This window comes from Marmota flaviventris, chromosome 12 (genome assembly GCF_047511675.1).
Source record: "Marmota flaviventris isolate mMarFla1 chromosome 12, mMarFla1.hap1, whole genome shotgun sequence".
NCBI classification, from domain to species: domain Eukaryota; kingdom Metazoa; phylum Chordata; class Mammalia; order Rodentia; family Sciuridae; genus Marmota; species Marmota flaviventris.
Window position 1 is genome coordinate 62,728,115 of NC_092509.1, and position 27,407 is coordinate 62,755,521.

At 35.4% G+C, this 27,407-nt stretch overlaps 1 protein-coding gene across 2 annotated transcripts in view; it reads left to right on the top strand.

Annotated features, from left to right (window-relative positions):
• The first annotated feature begins 5,850 nt into the window (after nt 1–5,850).
• Nucleotides 5,851–27,407, top strand: part of Rab3gap2 (RAB3 GTPase activating non-catalytic protein subunit 2) — a 107,529-nt gene continuing 85,972 nt past the window's right edge. For both annotated transcript variants that reach the window (XM_027934729.3, XM_071600061.1), the window contains exon 1: nt 5,851–6,110. In XM_027934729.3, coding sequence (XP_027790530.2) covers nt 5,996–6,110 — 115 coding nt within the window. In that variant the 5' untranslated portion in view covers nt 5,851–5,995. The remainder of the gene's footprint in view (nt 6,111–27,407) is intronic.

Here is a 27,407-nt window from a genome sequence, read left to right on the forward strand (position 1 = left end):
AATCATCTAAAGAATTAAAAATATCCAGGTAATTGGTCTAAACTCTTCTGAATTGTGCTATATAAAAATAACATCATAGTAATAAAAATACTTTTATTTAAATAAAATATATAGAATAGGCCAATCTCTGTTCATGAAGTTCCTCTTCTTACTTAGGTTTTATCCTTACTTAAGTCAGGATTAGGTTCAGCTACAATAACAGAAAACCCAAAAGAGAAATGGCTGAAAGATGTGAATATTTAGTTTGTCATATTAAAGAAGTACAGATATGGTAATCTAAGCTTGGCCTGGCAGTTCCATCAAGCAGAGGAGACTTTGGCTCCTGGATTCATGTTCTATCCTAGATCAAGTCATTTCATTTTCTAAAAAAAATTTGCTAGAGATATAACTATGTTGAATTCTTCCTAGGAAACCTGTTAGCCACTCTTATGTCACTATAACAATTACCTGAGACAATCAAGACATAAGAAGGAAAGGCTTATTTTGGTTCATAGTTTCAGAGTTTTCAGTCCCATGGTAATTAGCCCACTGCTTTTGGGCCCACTGTGGTAAGGCAGTACATTATGGCGGGAGCACTTAATAGAGGACGCTGCTTACCTCATGCACCTAGGAAACAGAGAGAGAAAGGGGGTGGGAAGAGGGGAGAGGTTTGGATTCCCAGTATCCCCATCAAGGTCATGCACCAATGATTTAAGACATCCGCTAGGTCTCACCTCAAAATGTTCTCATCACTTTCAAATAGCTCCAAGCTGTGAACTAAGCCTTTAATACAAGGGCCTTTGAGCGACATTCCAGATCCAAACTACAGCAAAACAAGAAAGGGGAAGGAAAGATCAAGAGTTTACCTTCCTGTTTCTCTTTAAATAAACTTCCTGGAAATCTCTCCCAACAATTCTAGCAATTTGTGCTCTGACTCAATGAACTTAGTCACATGAATACAATCAGAGTTGAGAGAGGTTGGGAGATGAAGTTTGTTTTTAAATCTCAGCACTAGCCGCCCCAGTTATATAAGAGTTCTCATGGTTAAAAAAAAAAGGGGCGGGGAGTGGATAATGGGTAACTAGGAGTTTCTCCACAAATGTCATTTCTTATTGTTTAAAATATAGTGACTTACTTACCTGAAAAGTCCTAAGTACTATCGCACTTATATCTGTTACTTAGCTATATTTAAGGTTTTTTTCCATATGCTCTTATAAAGTATATTTTGATCCAATATAAATACATGAAAATGCTGAAATTATATTTTCTTGCATTCAAAAAGAAAATAAAACACAATGCTTCATGAAGGAAATTCTTTTCACAGTCAATGCCAGAAAAAATATAACTTTCTTTCCCTCTCTAAAATGTTTAGTTAGTCAGAGTTGAAGAAAAAGATTACCATTGCCTCTCTGGCTATCAGAAAAAATAATCTACTTCTGGAGAAAGGATATACATTGTCTGCCAAGGAAGCAGAATTTGGCTGTTGTACAAACTGGACAATCACTCGTAAAGTGCTTCCCATCAAATGCTGTCATCTCTTCTCAGATTTCATTCCCCTTAAATTCTTTATAGAAGTCAACACAATAGACTCAATTGTATATGAACATGTCTTCTCCCTCCCTTGGCTTTTAGGGCATGATCCTACCACATAACGTTTTCTTCTTTGCTTTTGTAAATAGTCCTCCCAGCTTGCTTCCAGCCCAGTCCTGCTCTCACCCATGTAGAGTGCACTAGCACTTTCGTCCTCTCCCTTCAGTATAATCTTGGTGTGGATGACTTCCACAGGAATCTTCTAGCTCTGCCTAATTCCAGATTTCTAACTTCTATTTATCGAAAATGACTTTCCCCCCACTTAAAACTAGCTATTCCATAATCACTTCAGATTTAACAAATTCAAATTCAAGACCAAATTCACCCCCTTCTTATTTGCTTCCAACTCTTCTCCTTCTTTTGTATTCTCTGTTCGGGTTTCTGACTTGATATTATCACCTCCTCAGTTCTTTAGACTGAGCACTTTAACATCATCTTGGTTCTTATCTTCCCATTTCACTATCTATATCTAATTATGTACCCAAACTCCATTGATTTGTCCTCCAGATCTGTTGTCAGTACCTCTTGTTTAGAAGTTGTCATGACATCTTGAGTAGTCTCTTTGCTTTCAGTCATCCCACATCTTGTTACCTCTTCTTGAAAAAGTTTCAATTGGCTACCCCTTGCACACGAGGAAATAAATATTATATTATTTGAAATTTTAGTTTCTCTATAATCTAGAATCAAATCTTTTATTGCCTTCCCTACCTATTCCCCATTATTCCTCTTCCAAGAAACAAGCCTAATGATGAAAATTAATCTTTCATTTATTTCTCCCCCTGCCCTTCATCCAGAGGCACCCATGGTACTTATCATACTTTGCTTTCTTTGTCAGAAATATGTGTGTATGTCGTTTGCAGGTAGCAAGTCCCTGGAGAGTTTGTTCTTACTGCCTCACTGGGCTCACCACAGCATCTATAGTATAATAACCGTCTATAGATATTTGTTGACTATAAACTAGTTGTAGACAACCCTTGCTTCTGCTCACACAATCAATTCAAAGATGAGCCTGGGTAAAGCTATGCAGTAATGCTTCTGTAACTCTCCACCTCTTTCTCTGCTTTCCTTCCTTTCACTCAGTGTCCTCCTATCCACTTTTGCTGACGTAGGCCTCTTACTGGTGTGTCTTTTGAGCAACTAAAAACTTCCAGTCCTTTCCCTTCCCAGTCTCTTACCCAACCTACATAACCCTGGGATTACCTTAAATTCCAGCCTCTTCACTTTAAAGACCAAAAAACTAAGGCCTGAAAAAGTGACATGCATTCCCTAAGATCATGAGACTGGTTAAAGTTCTTTCTGTCACTTTTTTTTTTTTTTGGAATTTTTACTTTTTGGTTTCTTTTTTTTTAAATTATTATTATTTGTTTTAATTAGTTACACATGACAGTACAATGACCTTGACATATCATACATTTGAATCAGATGGAATATAATTTCTCATTTTTCTGAGTGTACAGGTTGCACAATCATATTGGTCATGCAGTCACATATATATACACAGTAATAATAATGTCTGTTTCATTCTATTTGCTGCCTATCCTGCAGCTCAACTTCTTTGGCCTCAGGATTTCTTCTTTGGCTGTTAAGGATTTTCAAGGAACTGCTGCTAATTGTCCTTAGTAAACACCTTTCTCTTCAGAGCCACTAAATTATAGTAATAGATTCTAGGGGAAATTCACATTAGTACTTGGACACTTCATGTTATTATTTTGGTCAAAGTGCTTTTCTGAAGTCCTGAGCTCATATCTCATAGAGACGCTTTCTATGCTGGGACATGTAAGGCCTGTGCTTTCTTAAGACTGTGTGATTGGTGATATTCACTGTCTGACACAATCTTTCCACACTCCACAGAAACCATGGCAGCAGAGCTCCAAGGCATCCTCCTGCAGCTTTATAACTTTCTGGGGAAAGAGTTCAGTTCATGAATGTGTTGTAATTTCTGTGAAGGTTATCTAAAGTTCTTAAAAACATTCAATGATTAAACCTTTTCAACACCACCTGGAAGGAAGTCAGGGACTTCACTATTGAAATTGAGCCAACACAGTAATGAAATTCAATGACTGCCACACAGGAGATAGATGAGGCATATATATATATATATATCTTAGTACAGAACAAAGGCCAGCTGAACCAACCAAGGGCAGTTACTTCCATAAAATGCATTTACCTGAATAGTAATCTGAGTGGTTTTCAAGGAATGGCACTTTATTCTTCCACAAAGTGTCATATATTCTTTATTTGTCCAATAAGGCTGCAAATCTAAATTTAAATTTTATTTTAGTTTGGTGTTGGTGCTGGATTTAAGGAGATAATCTTTTCAGAACTGGATTGTTATATTGAGTGATGACCAAAAGAAGCATTGCATTTTTTTCAGATGGAAAAAGGGACCACTGGAAGTTGCCTTTTCTACAAGTTTTGCTTAAGAATTATAGGTCCCTGACAATTATATATAAGGAACTGATCCTTGTTAACCTGACAACATAGAAATCATCTATCCTATTTTGTTAGCATCATTCTATTCGAGAAGCAGGGATTAATGGACTAAGAAAAGAACCCGGGCACTCAATTATAGTTGTTATATTAGAACTAAGTGTGTATCAGGCCTGACAGAAATGAATGCTCTGGACCCCATCTATGTGCCTTTCACTTTTCCTGTTTCATTTTCTTTCACAAAAAGTTAATGACCTTGCTAGGTTTCCTTTGGGAGTGCCTAGAGTTCTTTACTCTTTAGAAAAATAAACAGACTTCAGCATTCTTCTCAGAAGCACTTAGATAAATTTCTTTATTTAAAAAATTGGGATAAGTGGGCCTCCAGTTGTGGCTCAGTGGTAGAGTGCTTGCCAATTAGCATGTGAGAAGCCCTAGGCTGGATCCTCAGCAATGCAAAAATAGAAGAAAAAAAAGTTGTGATAAGGAGCTGAAGGTATAGCTCAGCAGTAGAACACTGTCTAGCACAGTTGAGGGCCTGGGTTTGATCCCTAGCATCAATAATAATAATAATAATAATAATAATAATAATAATAATAATAAAAATAAAAAATTGGGATAATACACTCTTTCAAAATGGTATTTGTGACTATCTAATTGGGCAATGTGTAGAAAAGTACTTTAGAAAAGAAAGTGCTTGCATAGCCCTGTAATCCCAGCAACTCCAACTTGGGAGGTGCAACTTTAAAGCCCACCTCAACAATTTAGCAAGGCCCTAAGCAACTTGGCCAGACCCTATCTCAAAAAAAGAAAAAAAATTAAAAAGAAAACAAAGGGCTTTGTGGCCAGGCGCCATGGTGCACGCCTATAATCTCAGCTACTCAGGAAGCTGAGGCAGGAGGGTTGCAAATTTAAGGCAGCCAGGAGCAATTGAGTGAGATCCTTTCAAAAGGGAGGTGGGGAACTAGGAATTTAGCTCAGTGGTAAAGCTCCCTTGGGTTCAATCTCCAGTACAAAAAAAAAAAAAAAAAAAAGGAATTCTATTTAATTTACGTACACATTTTATTCCCTCAGCAAGTATCTATTAAGCATTTACTATGTGCCAGGTCCCATACTAAATACTGTGTATATAAAATGGAGTTAAATGAGATGCCAGATTCCCTGTAATGTTCTCTTCTAGCAATTTGTACTTCTTTCCCTCCTAGCATTTTCACAATTTCCGTTAAATTGTTCAGTAATTAATTGCTTACTGTCTGCGTCAATCGCTACAATTTCAGCTTTACAGGGACAGGTATTTATTTCTTTTTTGTTCCAACAGCGCCTAGCATAGATGGCGAAGAAAAGATTAACAAATATTTGTTGAATGGATGAATGGATGATGGAAACACTAAGAGTATAACACAGTGTAACCGGTACTAGATTGGGCTTGCCTAATACTATGGGCATTTATAGTAGGAACATTTAAAAATCAGACTCGGAGCTTATTTCCATAAGAAAAATCAATCTTTTCAAAATACGATACTGCACATAGCCTTATTTTATTCCCCGTACCTGCTCCTAGCTTAAAGCACATTTTACTCTCTGTGAAATATCACGATCATGTCAATAATAGGCCAACATTATTACTGGCTGAATGGCTCAAAGGCCTAAGCAAAGTCCAATTAAATCAACTGTGGCTAAAAGCCAGAATGAATGAAAGGGCTCACTTGCCAGCGCAGAACTGGCACTGAAATTTTGCCCCCAGCGTACACGTCGACGTCGGACTCCGCGGCTGCCCCTCTGGTCACGTGGCTTGGGCCGCTCCTTCCCCAGCGCCTGGGCAGTCCTGCGCATGCGCGGCGCTCTGGGGCGGCAGCTCCAAGTGCGTTGACAGCTTCCGGTTTGTTTTCCCCGCCTCCTGCGTGGCTAGAGCTTTTGGGGCTTGGCGGTGGCCGTGGTGGGGTAGCGAGGCAGGGCGTGGTGAGGTAAGGTGAGTCCCCAAGCGGGGTTCCCCGCAGTCATGGCCTGCTCCATTGTCCAGTTCTGCTACTTCCAGGACCTCCAGGCCGCCCGGGACTTCCTCTTTCCTCACCTGCGGGAGGAGACCCCCACCGGTGCCGTACGGAGGGATCCTAGTAAGTGCCCCTAGCTTCGCGGCTTTCTTCCCCGCCGCCGGGGCCCGTGTTTGTCGGGGGCGGGTCCCGTACCCGCCCGACGCCGCCTGCCCTTCCCTCTGGGCCCCCAGTTCCCGGCGTCTCCGGTCTTCCTGCTGGGACGACCCCTTGCCCGCCTTGTCGGAAAGCCTGGTCCGCCCCGAGCATCGGCTTTCGTCTCCCTTCTTCCCCGGCTTTTCTTCTCAGCCTCTCTGCTTTCTGTCCAAAAATTGCGTCTTGTTTCCACTCGCCTTTGCCTGTCACCGCTTCCCCACCCCCTCCTTCCCATTTCTAGCTTTCTCTCCAAGGATTTCCATTTCTCCCTCCCTCCATCCCCGTGTCCCCTGTTCCTTACTACTTGCTCCGTGATTGCGTCCTCCCCATTTCTTGCCACATGTCAGCCCTCTACCCTGGTATGGTGCCAACGCCCACTTTTCTCCATCCCTGGGACTGTGGCCTTTGCCACGTCCCCATCTAGAAGTGTTTATCTTCCCCCACACTCTTCCTTCTTCTTCCGCCCTTTTCTCCTTCACATTTAGACCATAAATGACTGATTGACAAGTGAAAGACTCATAAGGTTGGTGAGTAAACTTCTTAAAAATAAAAAAAATAACCTGTTAGGAAGCGAGCGAGAGTCCACACCGAGAACTAAAATTACAGTGACATGGCCAAGAAAAGCTAATTTCCTTTATTGAGGCGAGAAGCTTTGCATCTGTTATTATCATCAAACAGTGTTAATAAGCCCTTCCCCATGCAGTATGAAATCCCAAGGCTTGGTTATTAGATACTATATAGTTCCTCAGAATTTCCTACATTTCTCCTTTTGAAAGGATGTGTTTTGTGTCTATTGATTTTTGTTTGTTTAGTTTTGCCTTTCCTTTAGAAAGCACGTTGCTAAGCACGTGTTGTCAGTTTGTGCTATACTGGAATGATAATATAAGGTCCACTAAAAATACTCTCCATTTTCAAAATTTAGAAGGTAGCAAATCAGAAGTATATATAAATGAATATTTACTCTGTGCCAATCATGGGTGCTACAAACCAATTAAGATTGGTGGTTTCTGACTTCTAGAAGCTTATGGTTTATTGGGAAATACAAGTAGCTCCCATACAGAGTGTTTGAGAATATGAGACACTCCCTTGAAGTGGTGATACTTAAACCTATCTTTGAAGTAGTATGTGAAGGAATAAGAGGTAGTAATAACATGTGCAGAGGAAGGAGGACTGAAATGGCATGCTGTTTAGATAATTAAGAAAAGCTGAATGGATGGATGTAGAGGAGGATGTGAGAGGAAGAATGGATGTAGAGGAGGATGTGTGAGGAAGAATGGGAGGAATGAAGCTGTCATACTGATAAGCTAAATCATGAAGAAGACTTGGGAAAGTTATTAGATGCTTGTGAAAGACTAAGTGTAGAAATTACATGGTCAGATTTGTACTTAATGTAATCAGCATATCCTGTTGAATACCTGTAATGTGCTCTGGCAGCAGTATGGAGGAGAGAGAAGAAGTTGGGAGGTTGTTCCGGTAATGCAAGAAAGAAGTCATGTGAGCTTAAACTAAGCCTTGACAGAATTTGAGAGGAAGGATATAATAGGATGAAGGAGGTGGAATCTGCAGGACCTCATGAGTGTTTGACAATAGGGATTGTAGTTGGTCAGAGGGATTTTAGGATGCCTTTGACTTGGGCAGGCGTAGGGGTATGTAAAAGAGAATAAAGGCATTTTAATTTGAGTGTTACTAGCAGAAATGTTAATTTAGTCTCAAGGATTATGTATATTGTGAAATAAACTGAGTACTAAAGATATAACCTTAGAGGAATATTTAAGAGTCAGAAGTTACCGAGAAGGTGCAGCAAAGAGGAAAAACAGGTGACAGTAATGCTCCAGAAGCTGAGGAAAGAGAATTTGATGCAGGTGAATAGTACTCAGCAGTTTGCAAACATAGCAGAGGTCAGATAAGAATAGAAAAGCACTGCTGGGCATGGTGGCACACACCTCTGATCTCAGAGATTGAAGCAGGAAGATCACAAACTTGAGGCCAGCCTCAGCAACTTAGTGAGACCCTATCTCAAAAAAGAAAAAAAAAAAAAAAAAAGAACCAGGGATGTAGCTCAGTGGTAAATCCCTAGTATCAAAAAGAAAAAGCGCTTAATGGTTTTGAGAAAATGAAGATAACAGGGACCTTAGGAGAGTTTCAGTGGAATAGTACTGTCAGATAGCATATTTACAAGATGTTGAGTTAAAACTGAAGTAGACTGTACGATTTGGTTGTGAGGGATAATTGATACAGGGTTATAGACAGGGCATGTAGAGAAAAGGAACACATTTCTAATCCACTGTGGCCCCCCCCTGTCGCAGGCCTCCGTTTTTTCTCAACCTGAGTCATGGTACCTGTCTTCTAACAGATCTTCCCAATTCCGTTCTTGGCTTCTTCTGATTGCTTTACAACAGTAATAAGAGCTTTTAAGACATAGTTTAGATTGCAGCATTCCCCTCTTTATAACCCTCTATGGCTTTTGATTTCATTTAACATAAAATCTACAGTTCTTACCTGGCTTATGGGCCCTTAAGGCTCTCCCTCCTGCCACTTCTTGGACTTCACACTCCTCTCCCTTTGTATCTTATACTTCAGACACCCTTTGTTGTTAAACAAGCTAAACTCATTTGTGCTTGAGGCCTTTGTCCTTGTTGTTTACTGTGTCCTGAATGCTCTTTGCAGATCTTTGTCTGCTAGTTGCATCTTGTCACTCAAATCCCAATTTAAATATCAGGTCCTGATGGCAACATTTTCTGACCACCTGATCTAAAGCATTACTCAAAACAACCTCTTGCTCCTGTTTGTTATTCTCAGTCATATCCTGTTTATTTTCATCACTACCCAGAATAGTGACCTCTAGCCACTTATGGATTTTGAGCCCTTGAAATGTGGCCAGTACAACTATGGAACTGAATTTTCAACTTTTCTTAATTTTAATTAATTTAAATAGACAAATGGAGCTAATGGCTATACTGTTGTATGGCATAATTATAAACGCTGGAACACAGTCTCATACAGTTTAAATACCTGTCCAAATTACACAGTGAAGAGTAGACACAGGATATGAATTCAGTCCAGCCAGTTGAGGTTGTAATCATACCCTAACATCTAGATTAAATTTTACTATGTGTACAGGTTTACAACTAATTTAATTCATTACCCTTTTAAATCAAATTCTTAGGTTTAGGTAAGTATTGTGGCTATCATCAATTCATACAGAATAAATAAAGAACTTCTGAACCAATGAGCACCTTTGTAAAACCTATATTTTAACCTATGTAAAAATAATGCTCTAATTTACAAACAAAAATCAGAAAAAATAACTTGTTTTTAGATAGTTTACTTGGAATTCTTGAAATGCTAGGGCAATGGAATTCTGTAATCATCTCTGTCCATTTTTATAAAGTGTCAGTTTTTGTAAAGAGCTTTCATTAAGAAAACCTGAACCTAAAATTTTAGTACAGTGAAATTTTATGAAGTTAAAAAATTTCTTCAGTTAGAGATCATACTAAGAAGTAATCTGAAAACAAATAGGAATTTCAAGGAAGCTGAAACCTGAATGTTCTTTAATTTCTCATTCTACTAATATTTACTGACTACTTACTATGTACTAAGCACAAAATAAGTCTAAAAGTAAATAAAGTGGATCCCTCAAGGAGTTTTCAGCTAATGAAAGGAGATGAATATTGGAAAAAGAACAGAACAGTTAGAGGTGTTATACTGTGATTGGCACATGATGGGGAAGAATGAAAGAGTGTTGGTTCATTCTATACAGGAAACCCAGGAAAGTCTTCATATAAGAGATGATATTTGCATTATTAATAGCTTAATTGATGCCCTTCAAGAGGAGAAAAAATGATCAGACAAGGGATGTGATATAGCATGGTGTTCAGAAAACTGCTGATAATAAATGGTGGAGGGAGGGTCTGTATAGTAAGAACTAAAACTGAAGACATCCTTGGAGGAGTTTAGATTTCACTCAGTAGCTGTCTTCAGATGGAAATAAAAGTACCTCTGGATTACATGGAAATTTTCCAGGGGTTACCTTGGGAATAGATGGTTTTAAGTGAATTCTTTTCCCCATGTACCTATAAAAGTGCCTACTTTCTCACCCTGCCTTCTACTTAAGAAAGGTTCACCTCTCACACATTCCTAATCTTACTATTTATAGTAAGATACTCCACAGAACAAATTTTCAAATGATTTTTACTTTATGTGTTTAATAATTATCAAAATGTGTAATACATTTATGCTGTTTTCCTCAGTTATCTGCTCCTAATAATTATTAGAAAATTTCAATATTTAGAAATATAATCACAAAAAGCTTTTTTCAATTCGTATCCCTTCTTTCAAAGAAAGTTTTGGACTGATAAAAATCTATATTACATTAAAATACTCTGTTGGAAGAAGTAGAACACAAATAAGAATTCAAGGGGAAAAAGAACTTATAAAAACTGTTGAGAATATCATATTTCTTAAATTATGTTGGTGGGTATCATTTTCATATAGATTTAGAACCCAGTGAATAAATTTTAAAAGGTAATGCTTTTATTTTAAAATGTGCACATTTGCAATATAGCAGAAATTACCTCTTTTGTGCAAGTAATTACTTAAAAACTTTTTGGGGGGCTGGGGGCTGGGGTTGTGGCTCAGTGGTAGAGCCCTTGCCTGACATGTGTGAGGTCCTGGATTCCATCCTCAGCACCACATATAAATAAACAAAGTTAAAACTCCATTGGCAACTAAAAAATATTAAAGAAAAAAAAAACTTTTTTGGAGGCTGGGCATGATGACCCACACTTATAATTCTCATCATTCAGGAGAATGAGGCAGGAGGATCACAAATTCACCTCAGCAACCTAGTGATATCCTGTCTCAAAAAAAATAAAATAAAAAAGGGCTAGGGTATAACTTGGTGGTACAACACCCCTGGTTCAATATCCAGTATCAAAACTGAAGTAAACACTCTTTGGGGGGTATTTATGATCAAAAAGTTTGAAGATTATTCTTCTTTGGGCTCAGTGATGACCAATCTTTGTGTGTGTGTGCGTGCACACGTGTGTTACTGGGGAGTGAACTCAGGGTCTGGGCAAGCTAGATGTCTGCCATACCCAAATTTCTCTTTCACAAAGGAGACCAGAAATGTACTCTGAACATAGATCATTTTTCTTCGTATGAATCTAGACCCCATGTATAAATTCCCTCCAAAAGACAGAATTTCATCAGGTCAAGAGTAGACATTACCCATTATCACTTTGCCTTCTTCTAAAAGTATTTAAAATCAGACATGAAAGCCACCACCTATCCCACCTTTCAGATATTAAAACTTCAGTGCTGTGCTCTACAATATGGTACCTGCTAGCCACCTGTGCTATATAATATGATACCCTTTAGTTTCTATTAAATTAATAGAAATTTGTGTTAAATTAATAGAAACTAAAAACAATTCAATTTCTTAGTATACTGCCTACATTCCAAGTGTTCAGTAGCCACATGTGGCTAGTGGCTACCATATCGGGCAGCTCAGATATGGAATACTTCCTTAATTATAGAAAGTTCTATTGAAAATGGCCGCCTTAGAATCCTTCCAGACTCTCTGTGCTTGATCAGTCAGTCAATACACACATATTGCTTGGGAATTTTATTTTTAATTTCATGTTATCCAGTTTTTATCTTATGTGTATCTGCAGCCTTTTTTAAATTTATTTTTTAGTTGTAGTTGGACACAATACCTTTATTTTACTTATTTATTTTTATGTGGTTCTGAGGATCAAACCCAGGGCCTTGCACATGCTAGGCAAGCTCTCTACCACTGAGCCACAACACTTTTTTTGTTTTCTTAATAATGTAGTATTATTTTTCCATCCTCTCTATATTATAACTCTCTATATCCTTTTTTCCTAAGGGTTACATAGTATTCTAATGAAGACTCCAGCAGGCTTCCTTGATCAATGAACAGTAAAGATATTTCCAATATTTTTCTCTAAGAACATTCATTAAGTTTTTTTTTTTTTTTTTTTTTTTTTGCATACAGGGGGCAGGGTACCACTGAGCTATATCCCCGGCTCTTTTTATTTTTTGAGACAGGGTCTCACTAAGTTTCCCAGACTGACCTTAAATTAGCAACCTCCTGCCTTAGCCTCACTGGTAGCTGGGATTACAGGCATATTTTGTGTACATGTTAGTCACAGCTGCCAAATTACTCTAAAATTAGGTTTTCAAATTCATTTCTATCCCATGGTTAAAAAAAAAAGTGTCGTGTGTATTTGTCATCATTATTAACAGTTTTTTGTTTTACTTTGCTGTTCTGATGAATGGAAATGGTATATCATTGCTTTAAGTTGTATTTTTTAAAATTAAGTAAAGTTGAGTATTTTAGATGTTTGTAAACCAAGTAGCGCTTACTTGGAAAACTAGTTCTTTATAGCTTTTACTAAATGTTCAATGGATTTTTTTTTGGTATCAGGGATTGAACCCTTAGGCACTTATCCCTGCCCCTTTTTTTTTTTTTTTTTTTTGGTGTGTTTGTGTGTGTAGACAGGGTCTCACAAAGTTGCTGAGACTGGTCTCGAAGTTGCAATGCTCTTGCCTCAGCCTTCCTGAGTTGCTGGGATTTCAGGCATGTGCCATTGTGCCTGGCTGACATTTTCTATTCTTTTTAAGATATTTTAACTTTTCATTCACATGTGATAATTGTACACATATGATGTGATATTTTAAGACATGAATATAATACATAATGATCAGGTAAGGGTAATTGGTATAACCATTAGCTCAGACATCTATCATTTCTTTATGTTGGGAACACTAATAATTTCCTCTACTAGAAATTGTTGTTTACAATTAATTGACGTCAACCATGTTTTCCTGCTGTGCTATAGAACATTACAAGTTATCCTCTTATCCAGCTATTCTTCTGTACCCATTAATCATTCTCTTCCCATCCCTTCTTCCTTTACAACCTTCTTAGCCTCTGATAACCACTATCCTACTCTCTTCAATGAGAGTAATTTCTTAGCTTTCATATGTAAGTGAGGGCATGTCGGTTTTTGTCTTTTTGTTGACTAACTTATTTATCATAATGTCTTCCAGTTCCATCTGTGTTGCTAAAAATAAGAAAATCTCATTTCCTGTGACTGAATAATACTCCGCTGTGTATATTAACCATATTTTCTTTATCCATTCATACATCAGTGACTAATCTCTGTTCTGTGTTTTCTGTAATGGCCTTTCGAATTTACATTACCATCAACAGTATATGAGAACTGCCCTTTCTCATTCCTTGCCAGCATTTGTTATTTTTTTGTCTTTTTGATAATAGCTATCCTAACTGGAGCAAGATGGTATCTCATTGGGTTTATGATTTGCATTTCCCTGAGCTTGGTGGTGTTGAGCATTTTTTTCATATATTTCTTGGCTATTTATAAATGTTCTTTTGAGAAATAACTATTGGGGTCATTTGCCTATTTTTAAATCAGATTTTAGTATTACTTCAGTGTTAGAGTTCTTACATATTCTTTTTTTAGGTACTGGGGATTGGACTCAGGGGCACTTGACTACTGAGCCACATCCCCAGCTCTATGTTGTATTTTATATAGAGACAGGGTCTTAATGAATTAATTAGTGCCTCACTTTTGCTGAGGCTGGCTTTGAACTTGTGAGCCTCCTGTCTCAGCCTCCCAAGCCACTGGGATTATAGGATTGCGCCACCTCAAGTAGCCTTACATATTCTTAAATATTAATATCTTACTGGATGAATAGTTAGCAAATATTATCTCCCATTCTAGATTGTTCACTCTGTTGATTGTTTTCTTTGCTGTGCAGAAGCTTTTTAGTTTGATGTAATTCCATTTGTCCATTTTTGCTTTTGTTGCCAGTGCTTTTGGTGTGATATTCAAGAAAATCTTTGCCCAGATCAATGTCCTAAAGTATTTTCTGTTTTCTTCTAGTAGTTTCATTGTTGCCGATCTTTCATTTAAATATTTGATCCATTTGGAGTGATTTTCATATATGGCATTTGTATAGGACTTTTTCTATTGTTTTATAAAAACTAATGCTATGCTTATATTTTGCAAATATTAGTCTATCATTTGTCTTGACTTTATTAATGGGACAGGGTTAAGACTTTATATAATCATATCTCAGTCTTTGCTTGTTGGCTTCTGTTTCGTATCCTTTGAAGGAGCGTTCCAATCCTAAACTTAGATGTTAGATTTTTATGTGTGTGTGTGTGTGTGTGTGTGTGTGTGTGTGTGTGTTGTGAAAGTGTGAGAGCTGAGGTAGAATCCTATCCTTATTTTATTTTAAATGGATATGCAGTTGTTTTCACATAATTTATTAAATAATTCATCGTCTCCCTACTAATGTCAGCTTTTTAGTTTGATATAATCCCATTTGTCAAATTTTGCTTTTGCTACCATTACTATTTATTAACTTCTCAGAAATGGTCGCTTCCATTTTTTTGGACTTGCTTCTATTCCATTGATGTATTTGCCAGTTCCTATCCTAATAACATATTAGGGACAGTCCCTTTCAAACTTCTCTTAATTTCAAAAGTGTCCTAGGGATATATTCTTACATATTTGTCTTTCAAGTGAACTTTAGAATTAATTTATTAAGTTTTTTTCTGGGGATCTATTATCTCAGGGCCTTACGTGTTCTTGGCAATTACCCCACTGTGGAGCTATACATCCAATCCCCTAATTTATTAAGTTCTAAAATAAAATAAAACTGAATTTATACTGAGATTTTGATGGGAATTTGTTTCCATGGGTTTGTTTGTGAACCCAGTGCCCCAGGCACTGTAACCACTGAGCCACAACCCCAGCCCAAATATTTGGGTATTTTTATTTATACCTCTTGTGTCCTTTAGCAATATTTTTTGCCTTTCATATAAATCTTGCACCTTTCTTTAATATATCTGAGTGATTAGGTACTTTATTAAATTTATTGTTATGAGTAAGATCTCTTTAAGTTTATTCTAAAATTTGTTATTTTGATATATTGTTCTGGGGCTATAGCTCAGTGGTAAATCATTTGCCTAGTGTACACCCAGCTGTGGGTTCCATCCCCAGCGCACAAATAGTTCTTTACTTGGTATGAGGTAAATTCTGATATCTGTATATTTATATTTGGTTCTTTTTAATCAAGTCTCTTGTTTCAAAAATTGTGATTAATTTCTTTTTTTATTTTCTTTTTTTGTCTAAAAGTTATAGAAGAATAATTCTAAAATTTTCTAATAGCTCTTTTTAAATTGTTTTTAGATATACATAATGGTAGGGTGTTTTTTGACATATTATACATTCATGGGGTGCAATCCATTACAATTTTGATCCCATTCTGTGGTTAAACGTGATGTGGAGTTATACTGGTCATATATTCGTATGTGAGCAAAGCAAAGTTAGTCCAATTCATTCTACTGTCTTTCCTATTCCCATCCCCCCTCTCTTCCCTTTAATCCCCTTTGTCTAATCCAATGAACTTCTATATTTCCCTTCCCTACCCTCCCTTGTTACATCAGAGAGAACATTAGACCTTTAGTTTTTTGGGGACTGGCTAATTTACCTAGCATGATATTTTCCAGTTCTCCATTTACTAGCAAATGCCATAATTTCATTTTTTTTATAGCTGAGAAATATTCTATTGTGTATACATACCACATTTTCTTTATCCATTCATCTGTTGAAGGGCACCTAGGTTGGTTCCAAAGCTTGGCTATCGTGAATTCAGCTGCTATAAACATTGATGTGGCTGCATCACTGTAGTATGCTGATTTTGAGTCCTTTGGGTATAAGCTGAGGAGTGGGATAACTGGATCAAATGGTGGCTCCATTCCAGGTTTTCTAAGGAATTTCTATACTGCTTTCCAGAATGGTTGTATCAGTTTGCAATTATACCAGCAATGTATGAGTGAACCTCTTTTTCACATTCTCGCCAACATTTATTGCTCCTTATGTTTTTGATAATTGCCATTCTGACTTGAGTGAAATGAAATCTCGGTGTAGTTTTGATTTGCATTTCTCTAATTGCTAGAGATGTTGAATATTTTTTTCATATATTTGTTGACCATTTATATTTCTTCTGTGAAGTATCTGTTCAGTTTTTTGCCAATTTATTGATTGGCTTATTTGGGTTTTTGGTGTTAATTTTTTTGAGTTCTTTATATATCCTGGAGATTAATGCTCTGAGATACAGGTGGTAAAGCTTTTTGGTAGAGACTCTGTTTATGTACTTGTTCCCTTTGCTGTGAAGAAGCTTTTTAGTTGAATGCTATCACATTTATTGATTCTTTTTTTTTTTTTTTTAAATTTTTATTGTGGGTTGTTCAAAACATTACAAATTTCTTGACATATCATATTCCACACTTTGATTCAAGTGGGTTATGAACTCCCACCTTCACCCCATACACAGATTGCAGAATCACATCAGTTACACCTCCATTGATTTACAAATGGGAAAGGCAGCGGAGCACAACAGACACTAGTATGGCAATTTATTGATTCTTGATTTTACTTCTTGTGCTTTAGGAGTCTTACTGAAGAAGTAGGTCCCTGAACTGTTATGAAGGAGAGTTGGACCTACTTTTTTTTCTAATATGCCCAGGGTCTCTGGTCTAATGCTGAGGTCCTTGATCCACTTTGAGTTGAATTTTGGGCAGGGTGAGATATAGGGGTTCAATTTGTATCTACTACTTATGGGTTTCCAGTTCACCCAGCACCATTTGTTGAAGAAGCTATCTTTTCACCAATGTATGTTTATGGCCCCTTTGTCTAGTATGAGATAACTGTATTTATGTGGATATGTCTCTGTGTCTTTTGTTCCATTATTCTTTAATTCTATTTTTGTGCCAATACCATGCCATTTTTGTTACTATAGCTCTGTAGTATAAATTAGGTTCCGGTATTGTGATACCTCCTGCTTCACTTTTCTTACTGAGGATTGCTTTGGCTATTCTGGGCCTCTTATTTTTCCAAATGAATTTCATGACTGTTTTTTACTTTTTGTTGCTGATTGGTTTTTTGCTGTTTTAGAAAGTGTATGTGTTTCTGCTTTTTGGATGTTATGTAAAGGTTTGCTTTTTGGGGGGCCAGTAATCAATTTTGTGAATATTCTTTGGACATAAGAAAACACTATTTGTTATAAGGGACATTGGTATTTTGTGTATAGCTTTATATTTCATATTTTCCTGAAGTATGGAAATGAATAAAGCAAGAATATTTCTAAGCTAACATATCACTGGGATTTGGAAGATTTTTGTCTTTAAATTAATATCACATGATGTGTGACATAATTAAATGTCACACATAGATATTTGATTATGTCATTTAAGTACTTGCATTTCTAATGTATAGTATTGAGATTGCTCCCAGAAAACTTTCAAAAATATTTTTTGGAAAGGTAAATTTTTGATTTATATCTGAATTCATCTTTTCTTTACTCATTTTTAAGATAATAGTTCTTAGAACTATTTAGCACATTGAAAATAGTTTTTAAAGTTTAAAAAAAATCAGTATACAGTATAATGTTATAAGAAGGTACTTGTAATTTCAAAGAAGTTGGAAACAATACCTGCTACTAGATGGTTGATTAAAGTAATTATGCTAGTTGATATAGCAAAATAATAAGGAGTCATGCAAAATAATGACCTACATCTATATTAAGTGCACGGAATCCCTGTATTCTAGAATATGTGACTAACTTTTCACACTAGTTTGCAGTTTTTGATAATATTGGGCTTGTGTTGTATTTGCCTGTTATCTCTATATTCTGCACTAAATTGGGAACCATTTTAGACCAGGGAATAAGAAATATGTTCATTGTATCTTCAGCAGTGGTACACAGCTGGTGTGTAATGGGAACTTAATGAATGAATGCGTATTGTATATTGAATTGTGCCTGAGCTGGATGTATGTCCTTATTTTAGAAATGCTAACTCAAATGAAACACAATGATAAATATGCTGTCTTCATTTTTTTCTTTATTACAGATCCAAAATGTTTCAGGTTCTATGTGCTATTGTTAAAATTATCATGCTTTCTCAATGTGTACTTAAAACAAAAACAAAACTGTAAATAGCAAGCTTAGGCTAGTTTGGGTGCTGGGGAAGTAGCTTAGTAGTAGTGTGCTTTCCTAGCATGTACACCACACTGCAAAACAAAAAAAGATGAGACTGGTATAGGAAGGATTTAATTTAAATATAATGAAAGAAATTAGCTTTCTCACAGGGAAAGTAGTTGAATATTAGGGTTAAGCAAAGAAGATGTAGAATTGGCTTCCTTGAAATATGCAGAAATTAGCTTTAGTTAGCAATTTTATAGACATTTTTATAGCACATCCTTCTTGGCCTCAGGTAAGACTGCTCTAAAAAGTTCATAAAAATAAACATGCTCCCTTTGCCCCCCAAAAACTAAGAAATATTTATGAAACTCATGTTTCATAATGGCCCACCCTCCTTCACCTTATTAGACAGGCCTACCTTTTTTTCTGTTGCTTTGAATATTAAAAAAAATCAATAATATCTAAATGTGAGACTGTAATAAAATTATAAGATATGTAAGTTCTTTTTAATATACATTAAATATTATTTCCCTTTAGTCATTGGCTTCCTTTGAAAAACAAATAGAATAAAACCTATGAAATTTTTTAAGATCTTGCCTCGCCTTCTGCAGGCCACAGATTCTATGTATTTGGATTTCTGTGGAATAAAACCTGAGTAAATAAGATTCAGTGATCTAAGACTGAATCAAATTTTTAAAAAAAGGCATTTCTTTAGGTTTATAGATGTGATGGTAGGGGGAGTATTTGTTTTTATAAAAGAGGGTCTAAATATTTCTTAGTTTTATTTTTTTTGGGCAAAGGGAGCATGTTTATTTTCATGAACTTTTTAGAGCAGTCTTACCTGAGGCCAAGAAGGATGTGCTGTATTTCTATTTTAAGATTAATTTTCAGCTCTGTCTTTGTATGAATTGACTGTCAGGATATACTTTTTTATGGTATGAGAAGTCATTTGAGAACGGAATCATTGGAATCCTGGAATTGAAAAGACGTAGTCTGATTTAATCATGATGGTTTGAAAGAAATGTACCCCTGCTTATTGAAAATGGGATAACCAGGCTGGGGTTGTTGCTCAGAAGAAGAGCGCTTGCCTAGCATGTGAGGAACTGGGTTCGATCCTCAGCACCACATAAAAATAAATAAATAAAATAAAGATATTGTGTCCATCTACAACTAAAATATATGTGTGTGTGTACAAACGTGTGTGTGTGTGTATATATATATATATTAAAGAGGGATTTTTTTAAAAAGGGGAAATGGGATAACTTTCTTTCTTTAGTGTTTTTTTTTTGGTTTGTTTTGGTACCAGGGATTAAACCCAGGGGCTTTCAAATTCTGAGCTACACCCCCAGTCCTTTTCTCATTGTTTATCCTGAGATAAAAAGTTGCTGAGACCTGTTTTGAACTCATAATCCACCTTCCTCAGCCTTCTGAGCTGCTGGGATTACAGGCATGTGCCATCGCACCTGGCACCTCCTTACTTGAGATTGCTGCATATTTTTATGTGCTCAGGAATGAAAAAGTTTTTCCTGTTTTCCATTCTCTGTAAATAAATAAAAGCTAGTAATTCTGACCAACCTTTTATTTGTATTTTTGTTGTTGTTGTTGTTCTTATTTACCTATTATTGCTGGGTGCTGCTTTCCATATGGTAGACAAGAAGAACTAAATAAAATTTGAATTACTCAGAATTTTCTATTTATAAGCCATAGGTTCTGGAGATTCTTACTTTTTTGGAAACATGTATATTACTTTTGTTTTTTTTCTTGACTCAGGAACAGAAGTGAATTTGCTTTTGTGCTAAAAGATCTTTTATTAGACCATGGAAATTAAATCATTTTCCTTTTCCTAACATTTAATGGTTTCAGTTTCTCATTTAGTTTTTGATCTTGACATACTCATACAAATACAGTAAAATTAATTGTCCACTTTTAGAATTCAATTTCCTGTCTAGCTTCAGGTTCTTATTAAAATGAAAAACTCACTCAATTGATGGGGACAGAGTATTCAGAAACATATTAGAATAATGTATTTGGGGAATTAAATAGAGCTGTGGAAAGCAGAAGTTGAATTTCTTATTTGAGCTTTTGTTAGTAGAATAAGTAATTTATTAATTGGAAATACCCCTAAATAAGACATCTACAAATTTGTTTTAATGATTGAAATTAAATGTTTTCACTATGGTTCAAAGGTTTCATTTATTAAGTGAGAGATGGAACAGTTTTTTAAAAAATATTTTTTAGTTGTTGATGGACCTTTACTTTATTTATATGTGATGCTAAGAATTGAACCCAGTACCTCACACATGCTAGGCAAGCACTCTTCCACTGAGCTACAACCCCAGCCCAAGTTGGAACAGTTTTTAATGCTAGTATAATTTAATCTTTTTAGGGAAAACAATTCTCTCCAGAGGGAAATAGTGGTTACAGTATACATTTTAAAGTCATTGGTTTTATTCTTTCAAGCAAAACATTTATCCTGATAAGGGTAAGAACAAGGACTTTGTTACCAATTAGTCTAGACAATTAAAAATCGTCCTGTTCAGTGATGGATATTTATTTATTTTTTATTTTTTTTTAATAACTTTTTTATTATTAGCTGTTCAAAACATTACAAAGCTCTTGACATATCATATTTCATACATTTGATTCAAGCAGATTATGAACTCCCATTTTTACCCCGTATACATATTGCAGATTCACATCGGTTCCACATCCACTTTTTTACATACTGCCATACTAGTGTCTGTTGTATTCTGCTGCCCTTCCTATCCTCTACTAAGTGATGGATATTTAAAAAATAAAAATAAAAAAATTAAAGATTAAAAAGCCGGGTTAATGACCAGTGAGGAAGCAGTTACTTTTGTCACTATTATTTATAACTTCCTCTTGTTCCTATTTATTTCTCTTCATGATACAGAAGTTATGACTCAAGACATGGTGTGAGACAAGAGTGAAGGATAATTTCAGCAACTGAGGTAGAAAAAAACATCTTAAGCAGGCAGACTTCTTGAATGACTCAAATTGAATCCTCAGTGAAATCCTTGATTTTTCTGTGAATTTTAAGGGGGAAAAAATGGCTAAGAATAAGTGAAAAGAATAAATTTTTATAAATAAATAAGGAAACTCACTCTTCAGGAAAGCCCTGTTGCGGGAGGTGGGGGGCATGATTTCAAAACTAAGCAGGTAGTGTCTTGCGTGCCCAGAAATGCCATTTTATCAATAGTTTGTATAGACGATGAAGTGAGAAAGCCCAGTTAAAACATGAACATTTGAAACATTTTGCTTATAGCTGGAATGCCATCTTGATGTAATATTTTTAAATGACTGACTGCTTCAGGAGCAGCATCTGGATGTGAATCATAGTATGAAAAATATGGGACCTGAGAGCAGTCTAATCTATTTTTAGATTTCCCCAATAGGCAATATTTGTTATTTTTGAGTTGTTTTTAGTATAAGCAGCTTTATTCACCATTGGCAAAAGAATATTTACATAATAGAGTACAGACATGACTTAAAAATAATGTCATCTTCTCTTTCTTCTCCTTTATTTTATGGTATGGTGTTTATATAGGAATCCCATGGCCTTTGTAATTATTTTTTCTAGCTCTAACAAAAATTAGGTTGTTAAAAATCACATCATACTGGAGTTAGCATATTGGTTTTCCATTGTTGAAGTGTGATCATTTAGTAATGATGCAAATTTTGTTTTGAAATGTTTAAATATACATTGTGTATGTGTGACCTCTGTATGAAGTGTAAATATGCTTTAATCCTTATCAAGCCATCTTCTCTGAAGTGGATTTCCAAAGAATCTTTACATAATCAAATTCTGCCACTTAGACTTAAATTAGAATGAAAATACTGTATTTTCTTTATTATTTCTTATTAAAAACTAAATCTAGGAATTGGTGCTTTATAATTGTTTTGTCTCACTAATTAAAATAGAATGGAATAGAATTGTCAATATTATAATAACATTACATAGAAAAGTTGATCAAAAAAGATGGTTTTGATCCTGGTTATAAACTCATGTGTGTGTGTATGTAAAATTGTTTTAAAAAGTTTTATTGTTTTACATTTCCGTTGAAGTGGAAGAGGTTTAGAATCAACAAGTGATTTGTTCATTAATATTTATAAATATTAATTTAGTTCCATTTGCTTTTATGGAACTATCATGATTACAGGAAAGCATTTGGGTAACAATGTTGTATTCAAAGACTATTTATTGAGCAGATATTAGGTACTAAATAAGAAACAATCAAATGCTGTACTTTCACAAGAAGGAAAGATCATAGTAGACACAAGAAAACTTCATGAAGGATTAATCTGAGAAGTTGGATTTGGAGAGGTAGAGGCATTTGGTTGGCCTATAGAATAGGCAAATATGTAGAGAGGAAGAATGAGAGTGTTATATTTGAAGAATGATAATTATAACATTTACGGATATCTCTGTTTTTAATTTTGCTTTGCATTTTTTAACTATAACAACTCTCTGAGGTAGATAGTCATTAAGTTCATTTTGCTAAAGAGGAAGCTGAAGCAGTAAGAAGTTAAGGTCATTTAACTTTGTAGAGATAAAACTGAACATCCAATCCAAGCAACCTGATATCAGAGACCTACTTTTTGTTCTAGACCTGTGCTGTCTTATATCGTAGTTACATAGGATCGAGCATTTGGAATGTAGCTGGAACAAATCCAGATGTATTCTAAGTGTAAAATATGTGTTGGATTTCCAAGATTGAATATGAAAAAAAATTTTTAAACTATCTCATGAATGAGTTAATTGATTCATGAGTATATACGTTGGTTATATATAAAAATGATGATATTCCGGTTATGTTAAGTAATATATATATTTATTTTATCTGTTTCTTTTTCTTTTTCTTTCTTTTTTTTTTTTTTTTTTTTTTTTTTTTTAGTGATTACTGGTTAATTTCAAGCTGAATGTGTGGCTTACATTAAATTTCTTTTTGTGGACTGGGGTTGTGGCTCAGTGGTGCAGTGCTTGCCTAGCATGTGTGAGGCACTGGGTTTGATTCTTAGTTTAACATATAAATAAATGAATAAATAAAGATTCATTTACACCTAAAAACTACTTATAAAAAATACTTTTTTTAGACATCACTTTTGAAAACTGCCCACCAGTGAGTGACAGTCCACCTAGAGTGAAAGAATAGAGAAAAGGGTGATAGTAGGCAAAGAATAAAAGATATTTAGGATCAGATTAGACTGGTACTTTGTCCTTAAAACTAATATTCCTTAGAGTGTGATCCATGTGCCATCTGGCTCAGATTTTGTGAGTTGGGGAAAGTTGGTTAATATAGATTCTTAGACACAGACCTCTTTAAACAACCCCTAAGAGTGGAACCATCTCTAAACCTTCAGTCATCCCTAACTCATTATTTTAATTTCTTCTTTGCAGAGGTTTCCCAGCTACCTGTAGGTTGAGATCTGCAGGAGAAACTGTAATTCTGTTCTTATGAAGGCAATGAATGTGAATGCCATTGCCTTAATATCTGGATTAATTTTTGTTGCACTGGACTTCAATAAAATGAATGGTATACAAAGGCAGTTGAAGAAAGTATCATTTAAAGAACTGCCTTTTGGAGATAGAGTGATTGCTACTTATTTAATAAATAGGAAAAAACAATTAAAATTACCTTATAATTTGTAGTCTAGCATTTGAAATGACTGCCATCATAGCTCATTGAGCAAACTGGGTAATTGCCAATGGCTATGTTATATGGTGATTAGTGGTGTTGGGTTGGATGGACTTTTTACACTGGACTCAGACCATCCAAAAGAAGTTGCTTGACCTGGTGTCCTTATTCTATAATACACTTTGTTATATTGATTTACCTCTTAAATTATACCAGGTTTTAGGACTTTCAGATTACCCTGGACTACAGGAGATATTGATCTCTTTATTCTTCTAAGAGATAATCATGATAAACTATCTTAAACTTTTCTTTATAGTAATTGATAATAATTTAAGGAAGTTATTTTTGTTTCTTCATGATTACAAGGAATTTGTAGACCTCAGGTTCTTACAGTAATAGTTAACCTAATCAGTGCATAGTTCTCAAATTTATTTTAAAATATTGCTTTGGTTACTATAACCTTGATCAGATACCAGTTAAGAAACACTGTTCTGGGCTGGGGGTTGTGGCTCAGCGGTAGAGCACTCACCTAGCATGTTCGAGGCCCTGAGTTCAATCCTCAGCACCACATAAAAATAAATAAAATAAAATAAAGGTATGTGTCCAACTGCAACTAAAATGTATATATATTAAAAAAAGAGAGAGACACTGCTTTGGATGAACACTATCCTTCATAGGGAGATTATCAGAAGAAAAAAACTTTGCCTGAATAAAATTCTTAACATGAATGACATCTTTATTAGATATTTATCAGCTATTTTTTCCAATATAAACCATCATTCCTCCCCCTCCCCTCATGTGCTTGGCTTGCTTGCATAATTTGAAAGCATAAGGGATAACTTTTTTGGTAAAGTGCTAGGATGCTAACACTTTTTTTTTTTTTTTTTTAAATACTGGGAATTGAATTCAGGGGCATTTAACCACTGAGCCACATCCCCAGACCATTTTTTTTTTTTTTCATATTTATTTAGAGACAGGGTCTTGCTGAGTTGCTTAGGGCCTCACTAAGTTGCTGAGGCTGGCTTTGAACTTTGGATCCTCCTACCTAAGCCTCCCAAGCCACTGGGATTACAGGCATGCACCACTACACCTGGTGGATGCTAACACTTTTTAACAGCTGACAATAACTGTCAACTGGTAGCTTGCAAGACAGTATCAAGTGATTTTCAAGAGAAGCTAGGACATCAAAAAAATTATATCACTAACACTGCCTAGGAATAGTCACAATGGTAGTGTCCAGTTTGCAAAATGTTTACCATTTTTATTTGACTAGAATTTGGAATGCATTTTCTCATACTGATAATTGTAAATAGATTTAGCATTATAGAGTAATCTACAAAAATACCTATTATCTACATAAATAATAGTGTATTAATTGGTTTATACCCTGACTTCTTTGGGAAAATGTATTCCTGTGATAGTGAGAGATTCCTTCATGAACATGAATGTGTAGTATAAAGTACTTCTCAAGGTCTTTCTCTACTTGGATATTTTGAATTTTGGCACAAAATAATATTGGGTCTCTGCAGAGATAGGAAATACAAATTACTGTGGTCTTCCATTTAGGCTGTATGAGTCATTTGTGAATTGAGTCAGGTACTTTTTGTACTTAAAAGAAGGAGAAATAAAACCTTTTTTTTAGTTTTGTTTTGTACATCATTTAACAGAGGTAATGTGCATAAACTGAACTCTTTGAAGGCTTATTTGCTTTCATATATCCATCCCTTAGCACAATGACTGAAGATAAAAGATGCTGTTTGTTGAATGAATTAATTAACTGGCATTTCTGAAGGGCTTTAAGTTCTGCATGGTCTTTTTGATGTGGTCGTTATTTAATATATACATTTTTATAGAAATTTTGGATCATGGGATTTTAATTCCTTGTACAAGAGACAGTGCATATCGTAAGACTGTAAATGGAATGGCCTAGTTGTCTACCATCAACTCACAATAAAACAGTTGGTGTCAGTGCAGTTGGAAAATTAGAAGAATAGGGAGATTGCCTAACTGAATTAATTGCCAAAGAACAAACTGTGCTTTTCCAAGATTAAAAAAACAAAAACAAAACCCTCTAAATCTCAATATCAAGGAAGTGTTTCTATTTTAAAATAATAAGAACTTTCTTACTTTCAGCCTTAAATATAAACACCACTGTTTGCTAATCTTTTCCTTCTCCGTGAGCCCTGTTAGGAGGAAGTGCAGCATGATAGAAGCATGGGCTGTGGAACTCAGGCCAACCTCATTTCAGGCCCCACTGTGCCCCCTAATCCTTTGTGATCTTGGTCAATCTGCATAAACTCTATAAGTAATGAATGTGTTTTCTCATTGTAAAATGAGGCAGAAATATCCTTGTGGTATTTAAGTGAATTAATGTCCATAAAGCACTTATGCATGTAGAAGTGTTCATTACATGTTACATGCATTTCATCTTTTTGCCACGTTGCCTTTTCTTATTCATGTTTTCCCAGTATATTTGAAAATTTGTAGCTACTTTATGAAGACTTAGTTTAGAAGGACTCTATATTGTATATTTTTTTAATCTCTCACTCTCTCTTCCAAGTTCCTACAGTAGTGGATTATAGCACTCACCATGTATTATAGTTACATATTTGTCCCCTACACAAGATCATGAATTTATTTTATATATATAATTTTAATTATAGATGGACACAATACGTTTATTTTATTTATTTATTTTGGGTACCAAGGTTTGAACCTGGGGTCAGTCAACCACTGAGCCACATCTCAAGCCCTGTTTTGTGTTTCATTTAGAGACAGGGTCTCACTGAGTTGCCTCTCCATTGCTGAGATTGGCTTTAAATTTGCAATCCTCCTGCCTCAGCCTCCTAAGCCGCTGGGATTACAGGCACATGCCACTGCACCTGGCTAATTAATTTTTTAATTAATTAATTTTTAATATTTATTTTTTAGTTGTAGTTGGACTCAATAACTTTATTTTTACATGGTGCTGAGGATAGAACCTAGTGCCTCACATGTGCTAGGAAAGCACTCTACCACCCACTGAGCCATAACCCCAGCCCAAGATCATGAATTCTTTAAAGACAAGGAATATGTATTTTTCTTGGCTCCTGCTGCAAGGCTTGGCACATGGTATTTCACAGAGCACTTATAATTGTTAATTAACTCGTATATGGAAATCATCTATAAATTGTGCAGTTTTAATCAAATATAGTGCTATTTTAGGACTTAATATATGCCTAGCAATGTGTTTTGCATATTTGGAAGTAATTATTTGGCATTTAAGTAGCAATGATTAAACTATTACCACAAGCTAATTGAGCAATGATTCTAAGTATCAGACTGTAACAATTTTTTTTGTCAGCTCTATAATTTATTTCTGCAACTTTTAAAACCTTGTATATAAGTGAAAGTTTTGTTTGTTTCCTTTTCCCTGGAAGCCATCAAAATCAGTTTGCTCTTTTAAATTGATTTCCCCAAGAATTTTAAAATTGATTGTTTAAAAATAATATTTATATTTTATAACATTATATATATTTTAAAAAAA